Consider the following 19,996-nt stretch of genomic DNA (forward strand, 5'->3'; position numbering starts at 1 on the left):
GAGAGGCTAAGGCATGAGAATTGCTTGAACCTGAGAGGCAGAGGTTGCAGTGAGCCGAGATTGTGCCACTGCACTCTAGCCTGGGCCACAGAGTGAGATTCTGTCTCAAAAAAAGTTACTGAGTCAACCTTTTTTTAAAGGTTTCCATCGGTGTTCCCCGTCCCTGGCATACCTGCTCTCCAGGCCCATGCCCTTGTCCTTGATAGGATACCAGGGACTACATTCTTACTACCTGTTCCCTCTGTCATTCATGCCCCTAGCTGGAGAATGTTAGCCATCTATCAAGAAGGAAGAAACTGGCAGGCTAGTTCTTACTAAAGTGTGATTGACTGATAATAGGTCTCCAGAGGTCTTTCAAGCATCTGGAAAGAGCAGAGAGGAATCTATTTTTGAGCAGAAGGGGTTCAGAAATGGCGTGATAGCTGGTACAATACTAGATGGGAGATGATTCTGAGGAATTGGAACTCCACAGAATAGCCTTCCCACCTGGGCTTTAGAACTCTGGACTTTGTGGGAACAGTGGATGAGCCCAGGGTCCTGGCAGAAGCCCCGCCCGGCTGAGACCTCTGGCCCTTGCTTCCTCAGGCCAACATGCAAAAGTCTTCTGTACCAAGACCTCAGACACCGTGTGTGACTCCTGTGAGGCCAGCACATACACCCAGCTCTGGAACTGGGTTCCCGAGTGCTTGAGTTGCGGCTCCCGCTGTAGCTCTGGTGAGTAGGTTCAGAGAAAGGGGGGGCCCTCACACCCCTGCCTCCAACATCCCCCCGCTACGCCAGCCTCGTTGGCTTCCAGCTGTCTGGAGTTACCCCAGGCTGGTTGTTGGAAGTGGCACAGGTGCAACTGTTTACCCTTAGTACTGGCATTTTCCTCCTCTGTCTCACCAAAGCCTCTTCACAGCCCTACGGGGCAGGCGGTGGGAGAACTGTGCCCACGTGAGGGTTGAGGAGGTGGTGTGTGGGAGAGTGGCGCGCATGCTCGTGCTGCGAGGAGCAGGACTGCTGGAAGGAGGGAAACTGCGGGGAGGAGCGGGACTTCAGGGAGGAGCGGGATTGCGAGGGAGGAGCGGGATTGCGGGGGAGGAGCGGGATTGCGGGACTGCGGGGGAGGAGCGGGACTGCGGGGGAGGAGCGGGACTGCGGGGGAGGAGCGGGACTGCAGGACTGCGGGGGAGGAGCGGGACTGCGGGGAAGGAGCGAGACTGCGGGGAGTAGCGGGACTGCGGGGAGTAGCGGGACTGCAGGTCCTGCTCCGGGACTCTACCCAGTGTTGTGTGTACCCCATGCTGAGGCGGTCCATCAGCCTCCTGGAGATCAGAGCTGTCTGGGAGTGCTGGGCTGGCTGGGAGGGCAGTGTGGGTGTGGCGGAGTCAGGCGTGACCGTGTGCTGCCCTCTCGCTGCTCTAGACCAGGTGGAAACTCAAGCCTGTACTCGGGAACAGAACCGCATCTGCACCTGCAGGCCCGGCTGGTACTGCGCGCTGAGCAAGCAGGAGGGGTGCCGGCTGTGCGCGCAGCTGCGCAAGTGCCGTCCGGGCTTCGGCGTAGCCAGACCAGGTATGGGGTGGGGCTCAGGTCCTTGGGGACGCCCTTGGGCCTCTCCTTTGTAGACATCCCTGCAGTGTCACGGGCATTAACCCATTAAGTAGTCCAGCTGGGAACACCGTTAGTGGTGGCCAGGTGCTTGCTACCCATCCATCTGTCCACCTGTCCACCTTTTATTCTTCCTGCCGGCACTCCTTATTAGGCACGTCTTATGTACTGGAACCAGAGGACCCAGAGATGGATCAGACCGAGCCCTAAGCTAGGAAAGTTATGTGATGGTACAAGAAGATGAACTCACATAACTCTACAGCCCAATCGTGTGCATGTGTGTACAGGCATCTGTGTGTGTATGTGTGTGTTTGAGGGATGGAGGTACAGACAGAGGTTCTTGGGCCCCTCAGACTACTCCTAGGGATCTAGTGCCAAGGCCCAGCTGTCCCACAGAGTGTTTGAGTGGTTGACAAGTTCGGATTGTTCCCTGAAGGGACTGAAACATCTGACGTGGTGTGCAAGCCTTGCGCCCCGGGGACATTCTCCAACACGACTTCATCCACGGATATTTGCAGGCCCCACCAGATGTGAGTAGCTGAGTTCTTTGGTTCTGGAGGAGCAGGGAGGGGCTGTCCCTGGGTGACTGTGGGTCCAGGACACAGAGTAGCTCACCAGCCACCACTGTCCAGATTGTTTTATCTGAGGGTGGGTCCCAGGATAAATAGCATGGTGGGCAGGACCTTGCCCTGGAAGGCAGGACTGGGTGGGTGCACGGGGAGGTGGGGGACGGACAGGAGGGGGTGGTCCTCAGGGCACACATCGTCACTCTCCTATCCTGCCTCCTGGGACCCGTGAATGATCCCAACCACCACAGCCACTCTGTCCTCTGCTGCCTACTGACCAAGCGTCCTCCTCCTCCAGCTGTAACGTGGTGGCCATCCCTGGGAATGCAAGCATGGATGCAGTCTGCACGTCCACGTCCCCCACCCGGAGCATGGCCCCAGGGGCAGTACACTTACCCCAGCCAGTGTCCACACGATCCCAGCACACGCAGCCAACTCCAGCACCCAGCACCGCTCCTGGCACCTCCTTCCTGCTCCCGGTGGGCCCCAGCCCCCCAGCTGAAGGGAGCACTGGCGACATCGTTCTTCCAGTCGGTAAGTCACAAGAAGGCTCATTCATTCACTCCTTCTGTCTGCCTGTCTTTCTTTCTGTCTTTCTCCCGCTCCCATAGTTTTACTGAGAGCCCACGGTGGGCCGGACCCTGTGCCTGTCCTGGGATACAGGTGGCAGTGGGACTGCTTTCTCCCCACACCTGGTGCTATCAATCAAAAGCCCTAAGTGGGTGGGCTGGATGCAGGGGCTCACGCCTGTAATCCCAGTGCTTCGGGAGGCCAAGGAGGCAGGAGGATTGCTTGAGGCTAAGAGTTCGAGATCAGCCTGGGTAACATAGTGAGACTCCATCTCTATAAACAAATTAAACAATTAGTTGGGTGGGATGGTGCCTGTTGTCCCAGCTACTCAGGAGGCTGAGGCGGGAGGATCACATGAGCCCTGGAATTTGAGGCTGCATTGAGCTATGATCATGCCACTGCACTCCAGCCTGGGCGATGAGTGAGGCCCTATCTCAAAACAAAACAAAATCCCTGGATAGGGGAGAGATGGGGTCAGCAATTCACCTGAATATGCAGGTGGTCTCCTTGCTGCTGTTTCTGATGAGCCCATTAGGCTGAGAAGACAGTGGGCTGGGCCAGATCACCTCTGGGGCTTCCGTTCTGGGGCTAGAACTGCATCAGGCCAGAGGTCTCAAACTGGTGGCCCTTAGGCTGAATGAGGCCCACAGACGTGATTGCTTTATAATTGGATTTGAGAACCTCCGGCCTAGACTCGCCCCTCACTTGCAATGACCCGAAGCACCTTGGGTCCCTGGCTTGCCTGGCTGGCCCTTGGTACATTTGAGTTTGTTTTCTGTGGCTGTCTGAGCTTCTCTTTTCTTTCTAGGACTGATTGTGGGCGTGACAGCCTTGGGTCTACTAATAATAGGAGTGGTGAACTGTGTCATCATGACCCAGGTGAAAAGTAAGAGTCTATCCTTCCTTCCTTCATCCACTTGTTCAGGAAGCTTTTGTGGGGTGCCTCCTGTGAGTCCAGCACCGGGCACAGCCTTAGGGGTCAGACAGAACTGGATATGGGGGTCCTTGTTCCGTAGGAGCTTAGGACCTGGGGCGGAAGGCACCTCTGCTAACTTAATTACTAAACGGCAAGAGGTGATCAGGGTTTTCCAAAGGGTAGGAGTTCAGGATTCCTATCCAGGAAGCCTGGGGGATTTGGGCTTCCTGCAGCAGCTGGTCTCTGAGGTGGGTAAGATCTCGATGGGTGGAGTCTGTGCAGGGAAGGACGCGCATCCTCAGTGGAGGCGTGGATGGCACAGATGGGGGACTGGAGAATGGTTGGGGTGGTGGCAGGTAGAGTTGGGTGGGGCTTCTGTGGACCTTGTCTGGTAGGCAATTGCTCCCTGCAGGCTGGGCCTCTCTGCTGTTTCTATTGGGCCCCACACTGCCCTCCTACTTAGGACAGATGTGCCTGAGGAAGTCACTCTCCCTTACTTGTCCCCTCTCTTCTTTATAGAGAAGCCCTTGTGCCTGCAGAGAGAAGCCAAGGTGGTGAGTGTCTCCACTGCCCTCTCCCCCTCTTCCCTGGGTCTCCTTCCTGGCGGGCTGGGCTGTCACAGAGGAAGCAGTGAATTCTGTCGTCGTCTGTCCAGTGTCAGGAGGTGTGCAGAGCTCTGGGAGGTGGAGGAAAGGCCGGGGAGTCAGGCAACCCTCCATGGGCTAACAGAGGCTGTGAGTGTGAAATGCCCCGGCAGAGAGCAGAGGCCTTCGTGGCGTTCATGGCAGGCACGTGGTCGTGGACCCACAGCGCAACCTTGGGCAGATGTGAAATTTCTCTATGGCCACTTCCTTACTATGAAATGGGGGTTGTGTCTGCTCGATCCAGCTTGCAGGGTGGTGCCATTCGGTCAGCTGACAATGATGTTTCTCATTGCCTCCATTGTGTTTACAGAGCACTTTCTCAGAGAGCAGTGGTTTTCTTTTTCTTTTTTTTTTTTTTTGAGGCGGAGTCTCGCTCTGTCACTCAGACAGGAGTGCAGTGGCAAGATCTCCACTCACTGCAAGCTCCGCCTCCTGGGCTCACGCCATTCTCCTGTCTCAGCCTCCCAAGTAGCTGAGACTACAGGCTCCCGCCACCACGCCCAGCTAATTTTTTTGTATTTTTAGTACAGACAGGGTTTCACCATGTTTGCCAGGATGGTCTCGATCTCCTGACCTCGTGATCCACCCACCTCGGCCTCCAAAGTGCTGGGATTACAGGCGTGAGCCACCGCACCCGGCCCTAGAGAGCAGTGGTTTTCAGACTGAATTCTGGGGTAGCCCGGTGTCCCACAGAGGGCCCTTGGGCGTGGGGGAAGTGGTCATCTCTCAGGTTTGAGGTAGAGGTTGTGGGGCTGGGCCCTGGGTCCTCCCAAAGCAACTCACCTTTGATCTGTTTTATAAAGTAGGGCCTGTGAAGGCTTTCTGTTAGAGACAGACCAACAGTGTCATATCATAGTATTTCATTCATTCTCTATCAGGAAGGCATTTGGCTGCAAGTAACCCAAACCTACAGGTGACTTTAGGAAAAAGGGCTTTATTTTTCTTGCATTGTAAGAAGTCAAAGGGTTGGTGTCTGCTGGAATGGCCTGCACTGTCCCCTTGCATGGTGCCAGCAGGACCCTCTGTCATCTTTAGTGTGTTGACTTTTGTTCTCTTGTTTGTGGCCTCATGTCATAAGATGGTGATTATCACTTCACATGTCACCTCTAAGTTTGAGGTAGGAAGAAGGGGCAGGTGGCCAGGCCAGCTATGGCACGCTTATCAGTAAATCAGAACCTTCCCAGAAGCCCTGGGTAGACTTCTTTCATCTCACTGACCAGACTGTGTCACATGACCACCCATAGCTGCAAGGGAAGCTGGGGAAGAGGGTGCTTTGCTTTTCCAGTCTCTATGGAGGAGGAGGACAAGGGACGGGAGTCGGAAGTGGGTATGGGGTGAGCCAGAACATGGGTCTGTCACAGCCTTGCACCTGGTAGGCAGGGCAGGTTTTTTACCTAATTTAACAGATGAGAAAACAGAGTCCGATGAGTTTTCTGGACCTCAGGGGCAGGTAGAGAAAGAGTTTCTCAACCTCATGGATATTTGAGACAACATCTTACTTAAGGGAGGCCAAGGTGGGAGGATTGCTTGAGTCCAGGAGTTCAAGACCAGCCTGGGAAACACAGTGAGACCCTATCCCTAAACAACATAAAATAAAATAAATATTTTTTTAAAAGATCTTGGCTGGGCATGGTGACTCATGCCTGTAATCCCAGCACTTTGGGAGGCCGAGGTGGATGGATCACTTGAGGTCAGGAGTTTAAGACCAGTCTGGCCACCATGGTAAAACCCCATCTCTACTAAAAACACAAAAATCAGTCGGGCGTGGTGGTGTGTGCCTGTAGTCTCAGCTACTTGGGAGGCTGAGGCAGGAGAGTCCCTTAAACCTGGGAGGCGAAGGTTGCAATGAGCTGAGATCATGCCATTGCCCTCAAGCCTGGGCAATAGAGCAAGACTCTATCTCAAAAAAAAAAATTAAATTAAAATAAATAAAATATCTTATTTGTGGGGGCTGTCCCGTGCTACTCAGCAGCATCTTTGGCCTTTATTTACTTACATGCCAGCCACATTCCCACTCCGGTGGTGACAACTGAAAGTTCTCCAGACATTGCCAGGTGTCCCCTGGGGGGCAAAATCACCCCCAGTGGAGAACTACTGCTCGAGGGAACAGCTCAGCCCTGGGGCGCCCAATGCCTGAAGTTTATACCAGGTGTTCGGAATCAGATAGACTGATTTCATCCCCTGATTTTGGTGACAAGAAAAGAGATACAGGGAGGAAAACTGAGTTACTCAAGGTCGCACTGCAATGTGTCGTCTCTGGACTCCCATCTCAGTGCTCTTTGCCCTGCCCTACAGTATTTCAGTGGGGAGGAAACTTTCTCATTCCCCGGCGAGTGAGTTTCACTGCTCCCTTTCTCCAGCTTCAATTCAGTGACACTGACGGTTGCCACCTGGTGGCATGTGTAGAGCAGGTGTCTCCCCCAAGCTCTTCCATAGCAGCCCAACTGTCGCCTTCCCTTTCCTCACCAAGCGTTTCCCAATCCTCTGTGCCCTGAAGATGTCCTGGGTGTGGCCCAGCAGCCTCTGCTTCCCTTTTCCTTTTCTTTTCTTTTCGTTTCGTTTCTCTTCTCTTCTCTCTTTTCTTTTCTTTCTTTCCTTTTCTTTCTTTCTTTCTTTTTTTTTTTTCAGCTATGTCGCCCAGGCTGGAGTGCAGTGGCACCCTCTTGGCTCACTGCAGCCTCTGCCTCCTGGGTTCGAGTGGTCATCCCACCTCAGCCTCCTGAGTAGCTGGGACTATGGGTGTGCGCCACCACGCCTGGCTATTTTTTATATTTTTAGTAGAGACAGGGTTTTGCCATGTTAACCAGGCTGGTCTTGAACTCCTGAAATCAAGTGATCTGTGCACTTCGGTCTCCCAAAGTGCTGGGCTGATAGGTGTGAGCCACTGCGCTCCGCCCCTTTCCTTTCACTGTTGCTTTCAGTGTTCACTGAATGTGAGTGACTCAAGTATTTGTTGAGTACCCCGGTGGTGTGTCTAGCAGGGAAAAAAAACCCCAAACCCTGATTTGTGGTGTTTGCTAATTTCTGTGGTATAAACACTCCCACTGTAGCCAATTTCAAACTCCCAAGACCTTCCTGAATATGGAGTTGGGAAGAAATCTGCACAGGCCTGAGCTTGTCCCAGCACAGCCCTGGCTGAGCCCTGCCAGGCTCTTTGTGACTGAGTCCCCACACATCCCTGTGGGGCAGGGAGCATCATCAGCCCCATTTTACAGAGGAGGAAACTGAGACTCAGGGAGGTTCCATTTCTCCTGTAGGATTAGATCATTAGGTGAGTGGCATAGCCCAGGTTTCAATCAGGTTTATGGCCGTGTCCCACGCTACTCCTCAACCAGCAGCTACTCCTGCTAAGAGGCCAGTGGAGAGTCCTCTTGAGCTGGGCTGCTGGGCTTAGAGTGTAGACTCAGCACCCACCTGCTCCTCCTACCACAGAAAGAACGCCCAGGGCATGGGAGACATTGTCGTCCCTTTGTTTAGAAAACACCAACTTGTGGCCGGGCGCGGTGGCTCACGCCTGTAATCCCAGCACTTTGGGAGGCCGAGGCGGGCAGATCACGAGGTCGGGAGATTGAGACCATCCTGGATGACACAGTGAAACCCCATCTCTACTAAAAATACAAAAAGTTAGCCAGACATGGTGGCAGGCGCCTGTAGTCCCAGCTACTCGGGAGGCTGAGGCAGGAGAAGGGCGTGAACCTGGGAGGTGGAGCTTGCAGTGAGCCGAGATCGCGCCACTGCACTCCAGCCTGGACAACAGAGCGAGACTCCATCTCAAAAACAAAACAAAGCAAAACAAAACACCAACATGTGAGCTTACCCACAATCACCCCCACGGACACACACTCATGCACGGGCCCGCATCTGATAACAGGCACGAACATTTATCAGGTGTTGAATGGATGCCAGGCACTGTGCCCAGCGTTCTTTATTCTCACAGCCATGCTGCCACACGCAGGCAGTATGATTCTTGCCCCCCATTATATGGCCCAGGAATCGTGGGCCCAGAGAAGTGAGTAACTTTCCCAGTGTGGCATAGCTAATGAGAGCAGCCTGGAACACGAACCTAGGAGTGTCTCTCCTCGCTGCCCCAGCACACACACTTACTACCTCACTCACAGATATGCACACATGTCCCCAACATAGACACACGTGTGCACGCTTCAGACCCTCATGCCTGTAGATACAGGTGTGTGAGCCTTGTGAACACACAAACAGACGGACCCAGCAGGAACCTGGAGGACCTGGCCTGTGGCTCTGCTGGGTCTGTGCTTCTGCCCAGCGGGGCTGGGCCAGGAGGGGCTGGGAGCTGAGGGTGCTGGCTGACTGGCTGGCTGGTTGGGATCCTGTGTGTGTGTGTGTGTGTGTGTGTGTGTGTGTGTTTGAGACAGATTCTCGCTCTGTCGCCCAGACTGGAGTGCAGTGGCGTAATCGTGGCTCACTGCAAGCTCTGCCTCCCATGTTCACGCCATTCTCCTGCCTCAGCCTCCCTAGTAGCTGGGACTACAGGCACCCACCACCTCGCCCGGCTAATTTTTTGTATTTTTAGTAGAGACGGGGTTTCACCGTGGTAGCCAGGATGGTCTCGATCTCCTGACCTCGTGATTTGCCTGCCTCAGCCTTCCAGAGTGCTGGGATTACAGGCGTGAGCCACCGCGCCCGGCCCCGGGATCCTGTGTTTTGAATGAGGCTTCTCAGTACTCGGCCCTATTGGGGTCCCAGCCCAAGGAACAGGACTCAGCCTGCTTCTACACCACCTGGGGCTGCTTGAACTTTGCGACTTGTGGCTTGGGAGGAGGGAGGTGGCCGTGACCTTTGGGGGTTTTTGTTCTGCGTGGCTGTAGCCGCCAGCAGAGGGGGTGGGGCACAGGCCAGAAAAACCCCTTCTGTGGGGTTTTGTGAGGAGTGACACTCGATTGCTTCTCCTCCCCTTCCAGGCTCAGAGCAGGGCTGGGGGGTGGTCGTGGGCAGTGACCAGCGTCAGACCACCTGGGCGGAGGTTCAGCATGAACTTGCAATGCCCTCCGTTTCTCCAAAACTGGGGGACCCAGCCCAGGGAGGGTACGGGGGTTCCTGGGAAAGCTGGTCTGGGCTTGTCCTGCTTCTGCCACGGGCCAGCTGTGTGATGCTGAGCACAGGACGCACTCTCTCTGGGCCTCCGTGGCCTCTTGGGGATGGCTTGCACAGGATCCCTCCAGTCCTGAGTGGGAGGCTGTGGGCTGGCCTCGGGGAATTGAGGGTGCAGGTGGCACTCAGGTGTCCGAGAAGCCATGGGAGCCGGGGGCTGCAGTGACTGGACAGCGAGGTACTCGCAGCTATTCTCAGACCACATCTGGAATTGTAGCTCCCTCTGGAGGGAGGCAGGAGGTCTCAGCCTTTCCTGGGGGGGCTGTGGCACCTGCGCTGCTCGCTCCACCCCTGCTCTCACCTCCCGCTGCAGTGCTGGCGAGCTCCATCAGCCCTTCACGCATCTCTACCCTCCTTCTGCCTGGGACCCTTGTTTTCATCCTAGGCAGGCCAGGGGGCCAGGGCAGCTGTTAGGAACGTGGTCCCTGCCATCTCCTTTTTTTTCTGCGATCAGCAATCGCCCAGAACTCCAAGGCAGGGACGTGAGTGCTGGCCAGTCAGTGAGAACAGACAGCAGCCTGGGAGACGAATTTCCTGCCTTACTCCAGTGTGGGTTTCTGGAAATGGGGACCTTGCCTTGAGCCTCCAGAGCTGAAACCCCAGACACCCAGGGAAGGCACTATGGGATTTAGCCCAGCCATAGTATGTCCTAACCGTGACCTTGGGCAGGTAACTCAACCTCTCTGTGCTTCAGTTTCCACAAAGCAAGGATAACACTGGGCTGGGCCGGGCGCGGTGGCTCAAGCCTGTAATCCCAGCACTTTGGGAGGCCGAGATGGGCGGATCACGAGGTCAGGAGATCGAGACCATCCTGGCTAACACGGTGAAACCCCGTCTCTACTAAGAAATACAAAAAAATAGCCGGGCGAGGTGGCGGGCGCCTGTGGTCCCAGCTACTCGGGAGGCTGAGGCCGGAGAATGGCGTGAACCCGGGAGGCGGAGCTTGCAGTGAGCTGAGATCCGGCCACTGCACTCCAGCCTGGGCTACAGAGTGAGACTCCGTCTCAAAAAAAAAAAAAAAAAAAAAAAAAAAAAAACACTGGGCTGTTGGAAGAATCAATATAGATAGTGCCGGGAGGGACTTAGGTAGAGTGCATGGCATTGGGTGGTACTCAAATGTCAGCTAATATTATTATTATTATTCTATGGAAAGAAGACACCAGGGGAAGTTGCAGAGCAGCCTGTGGGCGGACTCTGGAACAAGAGGCCGAGGCAGTGCAGCAGAGGGTCTCAGATGTGAGTGCTCTCTGCCCCGGAGTGCTCGACTGAGCACGAGGGTCTGCACTTTTGCTCTGTAAAGGGCCAGATGTAGGAATTTCAGGCTTTGTGGACTGTATGGTTTCAGTGACAGCTACTCAAACCTGCCTCTGTGACAGGAAAGCAGCTACCTGCATAGACAGCACCCACCCAACTGAGAGTGGTGTATTCTGATCTAATTGTGCTACTGGATACCCAAACTTGAACTTCTTGAACTTCCCATCATTCCATGTGTCGCAAATTACTCTCTTTTTGTGAGATGGAGTTTCATTCTTGTTGCCCAGCCTGGAGTGCAATGGCTCGATCTTGCCTTACCACAACCTTTGCCTCCCAGGTTCAAGCGATTCTCCTGCCTCAGCCTCCTGAGTAGCTGGGATTACAGGCATGCACCACCACGCCTGGCTAATTTTGTATTTTTAGTAGAGATGGGGTTTCGCCATGTTGGTCAGGCTGGTCTCCAACTCCCAACCTCAGGTGATCTGCCTGCCTCGGCCTCCCAAAGTGCTGGGATTACAGGCGTGAGCCACCACGCCTGGCCACAAATTATTCTTAAACATGTTTTTTCAACCATTTAAAACATGAAAACCACTGGGGTGTGGTGGTGCACGCCTGTTATCCCAGCACTTGGGGAGGCCAAGGTAGGAGGTTGGCTTGAGCCCAGGAGTATAAGACCAGCCTGGGCAACATAGCACAACCCTGTCTCTACAAACAATCAACAACAAAAAAATTAGCCAGGGGAAGTGGCACGTGCCTGTGGTCTCAGCTACTCAGGAGGTTGAGGCCAGAGGATCACTTAAGCCTGGAAAATTGAGGGCTATAGTTAGCTATGATTGTGCCACTGCACTCCTGCCTGAGCAACAGGGTAAGACCCGGTCTCAAAAAAATAAAAGTGAAAACTGTTCTTAGCGGCAGGCTGGACTGGGTCCCTGGGCAGTCATTTGCCTACTTCTGATTTAACAATCTCTTGTATGGAGTTTACTGTGTAATAGGCATTGTTTTAAGCACTTTACAAATATTCAGCCATCTAATCCTCACAACAACCTTTTGAGGTAGGTTATTATTCTCCCTTTATAGATTAAACAAACAAACAAAAAAGAGGCACAGAGAGGTTAAGTAACTTGTCCAAGGTCACACAGCAAGTGAGTGGTAGAGTCATGATTTGCACTGCGTGGTCTGGGTTTAGTCCACACTCTTGGTTGCTAGGCTGGGCCACGTCTCCCTGTGCAGATGGGGTGAATTCCTTCTATTCTCTTATGCAAAATAAGGATGAAAATCCTGCCCCACCTCTAAGACTATTTGGTGAACAGGGCCAGGTGGTCTCTGCCCTCATAGGACACTCGCTCTAATAGAGCAGCTGGGTGCAAATAACAGAAACACAGAAACCACGGAGAATCACACCTCCCAAAAAGTGCCGTGTGTGCAAAGAACGTGCAAGGGTGGGCAGAAGCGTCATGTAAACTGAGAAGTGCTGATGGCAAGAGGTGCGGATGGCAGTGGGAAGGAGGAGGGGAAGAAGGGGCTGGCTGGTAGGCTGACTGCTCTCCCTTGCCACCTCCCGCCCATCCAGCCTCACTTGCCTGCTGATAAGGCCCGGGGTGCACAGGGCCCCGAGCAACAGCACCTGCTGACCACAGTGCCGAGCTCCAGCAGCAGCTCCCTGGAGAGCTCGGCCAGCGCGTTGGACAGAAGGGCGCCCACTCGGAACCAGCCACAGGCACCAGGCGCGGAGAAGGCCAGTGGGGCTGGGGAGGCCCGGGCCAGCACCGGGAGCTCAGGTAAGAGGTGGGAGCACACCTGGCTTCATCCCGAGCCTCCCTGGTCTTTCTCACCTGGTTTCTGTCTTAGCCATCTCCTCCTGAGCCTCCCCGCAGAGTGGGACGAGGCCTGAGCCACAGGAAACCCTTTGGTTTGCTGAACCCAAGTTCCCTCCCGACTTTGCCCGTGCTGGGCCTATCACCTGAACATCCTTCCTTCTGTGGGACAACCCCAGCTTGTCCAAGTCCCCAGTATCTGGGAGAGGAGTTTTCCCGAAACCCCATCCCCACCACCACCCCCAGCTGGACCGGCTGCTCTTTCGGGCTCACCACGCCCTGGCCTCCCTTTGACAGGACTGTCAGGCTGCGTGTACACTGTCTTTTCCTCCTGTCTCCCTCACCAGTCTGTGGGACACCTGGTGAGCCTGGATCACCTCGTTCATCCCTGTATCCGCAGGCCCAACATGGCCCAGCTACTAATAACTAATCACGACAATCGCTTCTACTTACGGAAGGCTACAGTACAGCAGGCGCTATACTGGGCACTTTACATGCATCAAATTGACCTGCACGTCAACGCTGAGAGACAGTTATTGTTGTTATCCCATTTTACAGATGAGGAAACTGAGCCCCAGAGAGGTTAAACAGCTTCTTCAAAGGCTCACGGCTAGTAAACAGAAGAGCCAGACTCACCACTAGGCTGTCAGGCTCCAGAGCCCTGGGGTTGGCAGAGGAATGGGCTCCACTCACTGCAGCTTGTTGCTGGGTCTCTTTGGGTCTGAGATGCTGGGACTGTGGGGCTCGTGTCCCATTAATGCAGGCTGCATTTTGCCCTGGACCTGGTCTATGACAGATGTCACTCCTGGTTGGCGTCTCTAGGGCCCACACTGGAGGGGCCCCTGTACGGGGTCTGCTGGCCTGTGCCTCTCTCCCTCTTACCTGGCAGCTCCAGCCAGTGAGAATTCAGGGAATGACCATGAACTTGGGTCAGTCTCAGATCCCTGCCCGGCCACTCTGGTGACATAAGAATTTGGGCGGGATGCTTAACTCTGCCAAGCCTTGGTTTTTTCACCTAGAGATGAGCTATGGCGCCTCCTTGCCAGGGCTGGTGAGAGATGAGTGACATTGTGCTCAGCTGGGCACCAGACCAGGATCAGGCTGCCTCTGGGCCGCCCCCAGGTGGGACTGATGGCTGCAGTCCCCACCACACAGCCTCACTCACCCCCGGCTCTCCCCAGCTTGCTGCGCCCCTGCCTCTTGCCTGCGCTCATGCCACCCCTGCCTGCAACACCTGTTCCTACCTGTCCCCAGCTGCCCACAGGAGCTGACTTGCCCATTTCGTTTGCCCCATCATAGCCCCCAGCGTCCTCGGTGGGACGTCCCGTCAGTGCCCCTCACTCCAGCCTGAGAACTCCCTGTGGGAGGACCTGGGTCAGTGCCCGAAAGAGAGCAGGGGCCCTAAACATTGTTGAATGAGTGTGCTCTGATGATAAACTCTGAGTCTTGCCCAGTTCTTGGATTCGTCTTTCTTATTTTATTTATTTTTTTTTTTTGAGGCGGAGTCTCGCTCTGTCGCCCAGGCTGGAGTACAGTGGCGCAGTCTCGGCTCACTGCAAGCTCCGCCTCCCGGGTTCACGCCATTCTCCTGCCTCAGCCTCCCAAGTAGCTGGGACTACAGGCGCCCGCCACCATACCCGGCTAATTTTTTGTGTTTTTAGTAGAGATGGGGTTTCACCGTATTAGCCAGGATGGTCTCGATCTCCTGACCTCATGATCCACCCGCCTCCGCCTCTGCCTCCCAAAGTGCTGGGATTACAGGCGTGAGCCACCGCGCCAGGCCTCTGATTTTTTTTTTTTTTAAATGGAGTCTCGCTCTGTCACCCAGGCTGGAGTTAAGTGGCGCAGTCTTGGCTTACTTCTCTGCTCACTGCAGCCTCCGCCTCCCAGGTTCAAGTGATCCTCCCACCTCAGCCTCCTGAGTAGCTGGGATTACAGGCATGTGCCATCACGCCTGGCTAATTTTTGTACTTTTAGTAGAGATGGGATTTCACCATGTTGGCCAGACTGGTCTTGAAATCCTGACCTGAGGTGATCCATCTGCCTCGGCCTCCCAAAGGGCTGGGATTACAGGCGTGAACCAACACACTCGACCCCTCTTTCGGATTTCTTTGCTATACCTGGTGTGGCTCCCTCCTTGGCCCAGAGTGGAGCGCTGACCATGTCTGCCCTCCCTTCTCACCTCTGCCCCTTCTGCTCTGTGCTCCTTCTCCCGAGTCCCCCAACCCATTTCCCTGGCCTCTGCCCTCTACATCTCTCCCTCCCACCCCTAACACCTCCCTCCACTGTGGGAACCTGTAAACCCCAGGGTTGTGCCCCTTCGTGGTCCCCCATCCACCCCCGCAATGTCTCATGCTCGATGTGCAAAGGCCATGGTGACTTTGGGTGACATTTGGGTGCTGTGGAGGCTCAGGGTGGAAATTTCCTTCCGGCCCTGTGATTTCAGCCCTCCTCCCCCACCATCTGCTCGGAGGCTGTTTTGAGCACAGCAGGTTGCCAGCTCCATCCGCCTCCCGGCTGCCCTAGTAGTTGGAGTTAGGGGGAACCAGGCTGTGGTGAGGGCACTCAGCAGGCCTCTGCAGCAACAGTAGCAGCAATGTTCATTTTCTGAGGGGGCTGCTGTATGCCAGTCCCCTCACATTCATCTCAGCAAACCCACCATCCTGTGTCTCCCCAACCAGTTAGAAAACTCAGCCGCCAGCAGAGGTTGGGCAGGAAGGTGAGGCAAACCTTGGGCTCGCCTTGTCCGAATCTCCTGCATCTGGCCCCCAAGGGAAGCCATAAATCCAGATTTTTAAATGTAAATGCCTGAATTTTAAATGTTGGTAATCAAATTCACTTAAAAACATCACCACTACCACCACCACCAACAAAAAACCCCGTAGACTTGTCCCTGTTACAGGCACTAGGAACACAGCAGGGAACGATCAAAAAGTTCCTGGTCTGGCCAGGCAAGGTGGCTCATGCCTGTAATCTCAGTACTTCAGGAGGCCAAGGCAGGAGGATCACTTGAGCCCAGGAGTTCAAGACTAGCCTGGGCAACATAGCAAGACCCCTGTCTCTATTTAAAAAAAAAAAAAAAAAAGTCCCTACCCTCCAGGGCTGAGAGTCTGGTTGGGGACCCCAGGAGCTGGGGGCCCTGGAGATCACAGAAATGGGGAGGGACCCAGAGAGTGGTGGATAGAATGGGAAGTAAATGTCTCTAGAGAGGGAGGCCAGGGGCCGGGGGGCGCTTCGTGGAGGACGTGGCCTTTGAGCTAAGACCTGAGCACTAGAGAAGGGCTCTCTAGGCTGAGGGAGCAGACTGTGCAAAAGCCCAGGGGACCTGAAGGGCTCAAGGGGCTGTAGCAGCGGGGAGTGTGGCTGGAAGGAGCCCCATCAAGGTCTTGGAGCCGCAGGAGAGGGGGCGGGAAAAGGCAGGTTCCGGATCAGACAGGGCCTGGTAGGCTGTGGTGAGGACTGTGGGTTTTTGAGCCCCCAAGGAGGTGATCTGCCAAGTTCAAGGGCCAGCTCTGGCTGCTGATGGGAATCAGATTTCAGGGAGGTGGGGTCGAAGCCTGTTCACAGCCATCCAGATGGGAGCGGGTGGAGGCTTCCATAGCTCACTGCACCATGCAGCAGCAGGGCCGGTGACCCTTGCAGAAGTCATCTTTTGTTTTTGTTTTTGAGATGGAGTTTTGCTCTTTCGCCCAGGCTGCAGTGAAGTAGCGTGATTTTGGCTCATGCAACCTCCACACCCTGGGTTCAAGTGATTCTCCTGCCTCAGCCTCCCGACTAGCTGGGATTATAGGCACTGGCCACCATACCCGGCTAATTTTTTTTTTTTTGTATTTTGAGTAGAGACGGGGTTTCACCATGTTGGCCAGGCTGGTCTAAAACTCCTGACCTCAGGTGATCCACCTGCCTCGGCCTCCCAAAGTGCTGGGATTACAGGCGTGAGCCACCGTGCCTGGCCCAGATGTCATCTTTTGAAGGGAGACAAGGCAGGAATGACGGATGGGTGTGTGATATGGGAGAAAGACGGGTCCGAGGCTCTGGGCCCAAGCAGCTGGGTGGATGGCAGCGATGAGAACTGTGATGAGGAGGAGCAGGTTGGATGGGAGATGGGAGTAGAATCAAGAGTTAAGTTTGAGGCCGAGCACGGTGGCTCACACCTGTAATCCCAGCACTTTGGGAGGCCAAGGCAGGCAGATTCCTTGAGGTCAGGTGTTCGAGACCAACCCAGGCAACCTGGCAAAACCCCGTCCCTACAAAAAAATTAGCAGGGTGCGGTGGCCTGTAGTCCCAACTATTCAGGAGGCTGAGATGGGAGGATCACTTGAGGCCTGGAGGCAGAGGTCACAGTGAGTTGAGAGAGTGACACCACACTCTTTTGAGACCCTGTCTCAAAAAAAAAAAAAAAAAAAAAGAAGAGACAGGGTCTCACTATGTTGCCCAGTCTGGTCTTGAACTCCTGGGCTCAAGCGATCCTACAAACTTGGCCTCCCAAGTAGACATCTGTTTTATATCATTGGCTCCTCCCATCTCTGGGGTGATTGGGGCTGGGTAGGTGGTGATGCTACTCTTATTCAGCAGAAAATGAGGCACATGCAGGTTAAGTAACTTGCTCAAGGTCACACAGCAGAGCTGGGCTAGAATCTCGGTCTCTTGGCTCCTGGCCCAGTGCTCTTTCCCATGTGTCTGAATCTGCATCTTGGGCAGGGGTCTCAGGGCCCCACTCCCGGACCCCTGGACTGATCCCCACCCCATCTTGTGCTTAGCAGATTCTTCCCCTGGTGGCCATGGGACCCAGGTCAATGTCACCTGCATCGTGAATGTCTGTAGCAGCTCTGACCACAGCTCACAGTGCTCCTCTCAAGCCAGCTCCACGATGGGGGACACAGATGCCAGCCCCTCGGGTTCCCCGAAGGACGAGCAGGTCCCCTTCTCCAAGGAGGAATGCGCCTTTCGGTCACAGCTGGAGACGCCAGAGACCCTGCTGGGGAGCACTGAAGAGAAGCCCCTGCCCCTTGGCGTGCCCGATGCTGGGATGAAGCCCAGTTAACCAGGCTGGCATGGGCTGTGTCGTAGCCAAGGCGGGCTGAGCCCTGGCAGTATGACCCTGCGAAGGGGCCCTGGTCCTTCCAGGTCCCCACCGCTAGGACTCTATGGCTCTTTCTGGGCCAAGTTCCTTTAGTGCCCTCCACAGCTGCAGCCTCCCTCTGACTTGCAGACCGAGAGCAGAGGCAGTGAGTTGTGGAAAGCCTGTGCTGCCACGGTGTGTCCCTCTCGGAAGGCTAGCTGGGCATGGACGTTCGGGGCATGCCGGGGCAAGTCCCTGACTCACTGTGGCCTGCCCCGCCCAGCTGGGCCTGCGAGCTTTGGCTTCTGGAGCCCTCAGGTTTTTTGTTTGTTTGTTTATGTCTCCCCTGGGCTCTGACCCAGCTCTGGCTTCCAGAAAATCCCAGCATCCTTCTCTGCAGAGGAGCTTTCAGGAGGGATGCTGCCTGAGTCACCCATGAAGACAGGACAGTGCTTCAGCCTGAGGCTGAGACTGCGGGACAGTCCCAGGGCTCTGTGCAGGGAGGAGGTGGCAGCCCTGTAGGCTGTAGGGGTCCTTCAGGTTAGCTCAGGAGGCTTGGAAAGCATCACCTCAGGCCAGGTACAGTGGCTCACACCTATGATCCCAGCACTTTGGGAGGCCGAGGTGGGTGGATCACCTGAGGTTAGGAGTTCAAGACCAGCCTGGCCAACATGGTAAAACCCCATCTCTACTAAAAATACAGAAATTCGCCGGGCGTGGTGGCAGGCACCTATAGCCCCAGCTACTCAGAAGGCTGAGGCAGGAAAATCGCTTGAACCCTGGAGGCGGAGGTTACAGGGAGCTGAGATCATGTCACCGTACTCCAGCCTGGGCGACAGAGCGAGTCTGTCTCAAAAAAAAAAAAAAAAAGAGAAAGCACCACCTCCAAATGCTAACTTGTCCTTTTGTACCATGGTGTGAAAGTCAGATGCCCAGAGGGCCCAGGCAGGCCACCGTATTCAGTGCTGTGGCCTGGGCAAGATAATGCACTTCTAACTGGAAATCCGCCAATTTTCTAAAACGGTAAGTACCACGCCGGCCAACAAGCCAATGACAAACAAAGCCAAACTCTGCCAGCCACATCCAACCCCCCACCTCCCATCTGCACCCTCCACCTTCACTCCGGTGTGCCTGCAGCCCCGCCCCTCCTTTCTTGCTGCCTGGTGTGGTGTCCTAGGCCACACCGTCTCCTTTCAGGGAATTTCAGGAGCTAGAGATGACTGAGTCCTCGTAGCCATCTCTCTCCTCCTACCTCAGCCTAGACCCTCCTCCTCCCTCCTGAGGGGTGGGTTCTTCTTCCCCACTCCCCACCCTCAATTCCCTGGCCCCAAGCGGGCTGCCTCGCCACTTTGGTACATGGCCAGTGTGATCCCAAGTGCCAGTCTTGTGTCTGTGTCTGTGTTGCATGTTGTGGGTGTGTGTAACCAAGGTCGGCAAGTTGAATGGCCTGCCTTGAAGCCGCTGAAGCTGGGATTCCTCCCCGTTAGAGTCAGCCTTCCCCCTCCCCTCCCCAAAACATGCCCAAGGCCCTGCAGAGGGGGAACCCGTGTAGCCTTGCCCGGATTCTGGGAGTAAGCAGGTTGAGGGGCTCCTGGAAAGGCTGACTCAGTCTCAGGTGCATGGGGATAAAGGAGAAGGCATGAACTTATCTAGAAGAGTGGGGGCAGGGTGATAAATTGTTGATAAATTCCACTGGACTTGAGCTTGGCAGCTGAACTATTGGAGGGTGGGAGAGTCCAGCCATTACCATGGAGACAAGAAGGGTTTTCCACCTTGGAATCAAGATGTCAGACTGGCTGGCTGCAGTGACGTACACCTGTAATCCCAGCTAATCCGGAGGCTGAGGGGAGGATCACTGGAGCCCAGAAGTTTGAGGCTGCAGTGAGCTATGATCGCGCCACTACACTCCGGCTTGGGCAACAGAGTGAGACCCTGTCTCTTAAAAAAGAAAGTCAGACTGCCGAGGCTGGCCAGGTTTCTGCCCACATTGGACCCACATGAGGACATGATGGAGTGCACCTGCCCCCTGGTGGACAGTCCTGGGAGAACCTCGGGCTTCCTTGGCATCACTGGGCAGAGCCAGGAAGCGATGAATCTGGAGACTGTGGAGCCTCAGTTCCCTTGCGTGTGTTGATCCTGAGACAATGAGAGTTTGCACTGTATGCTGGACAGCATTCCCGCTTATCAATAAACCTGTTTGTTTTACATGTCGACCCCTGGCTCTACCTGGGGTCTGGGCTTGGGTTTGTCTGTGGTCCTGCTCGTCTGCCACCCCTGTGTAAGGGGAGATGGCATCATGGTCCCTGGGGTCTGGCCAGACCCTGTTGTGACTGGACCACAGAGGGTCCCCTGTTACAGCTGCCCCCTCAAGCCTGTGAACAATAAGAGAACCTCCTGCTCAGGACCACACAGCTGGCTGGGTTCCAAGTGTGTCCTGGTCTCATGCCCTCGTC

The 19,996-nt window shown here is 55.1% G+C and overlaps 1 protein-coding gene across 1 annotated transcript in view; it reads left to right on the forward strand.

Moving 5' to 3' along the window:
* Nucleotides 1-19,749, forward strand: part of TNFRSF1B (TNF receptor superfamily member 1B) — a 43,802-nt gene extending 24,053 nt beyond the window's left edge. Inside the window, exons 3-10 of the mRNA XM_025361228.1 lie at nt 586-714; nt 1,408-1,557; nt 2,030-2,123; nt 2,458-2,693; nt 3,538-3,615; nt 4,165-4,199; nt 12,238-12,445; nt 17,245-19,749. Of these exons, the coding sequence (XP_025217013.1) occupies nt 586-714; nt 1,408-1,557; nt 2,030-2,123; nt 2,458-2,693; nt 3,538-3,615; nt 4,165-4,199; nt 12,238-12,445; nt 17,245-17,525 (1,211 nt within the window). The 3' untranslated portion in view covers nt 17,526-19,749. The remainder of the gene's footprint in view (nt 1-585; nt 715-1,407; nt 1,558-2,029; nt 2,124-2,457; nt 2,694-3,537; nt 3,616-4,164; nt 4,200-12,237; nt 12,446-17,244) is intronic.
* The last annotated feature ends 247 nt before the right edge of the window (nt 19,750-19,996 follow it).

The sequence above is a fragment of the Theropithecus gelada genome, chromosome 1, assembly GCF_003255815.1.
Source record: "Theropithecus gelada isolate Dixy chromosome 1, Tgel_1.0, whole genome shotgun sequence".
In the NCBI taxonomy this organism is placed as follows: Eukaryota; Metazoa; Chordata; class Mammalia; order Primates; family Cercopithecidae; genus Theropithecus; species Theropithecus gelada.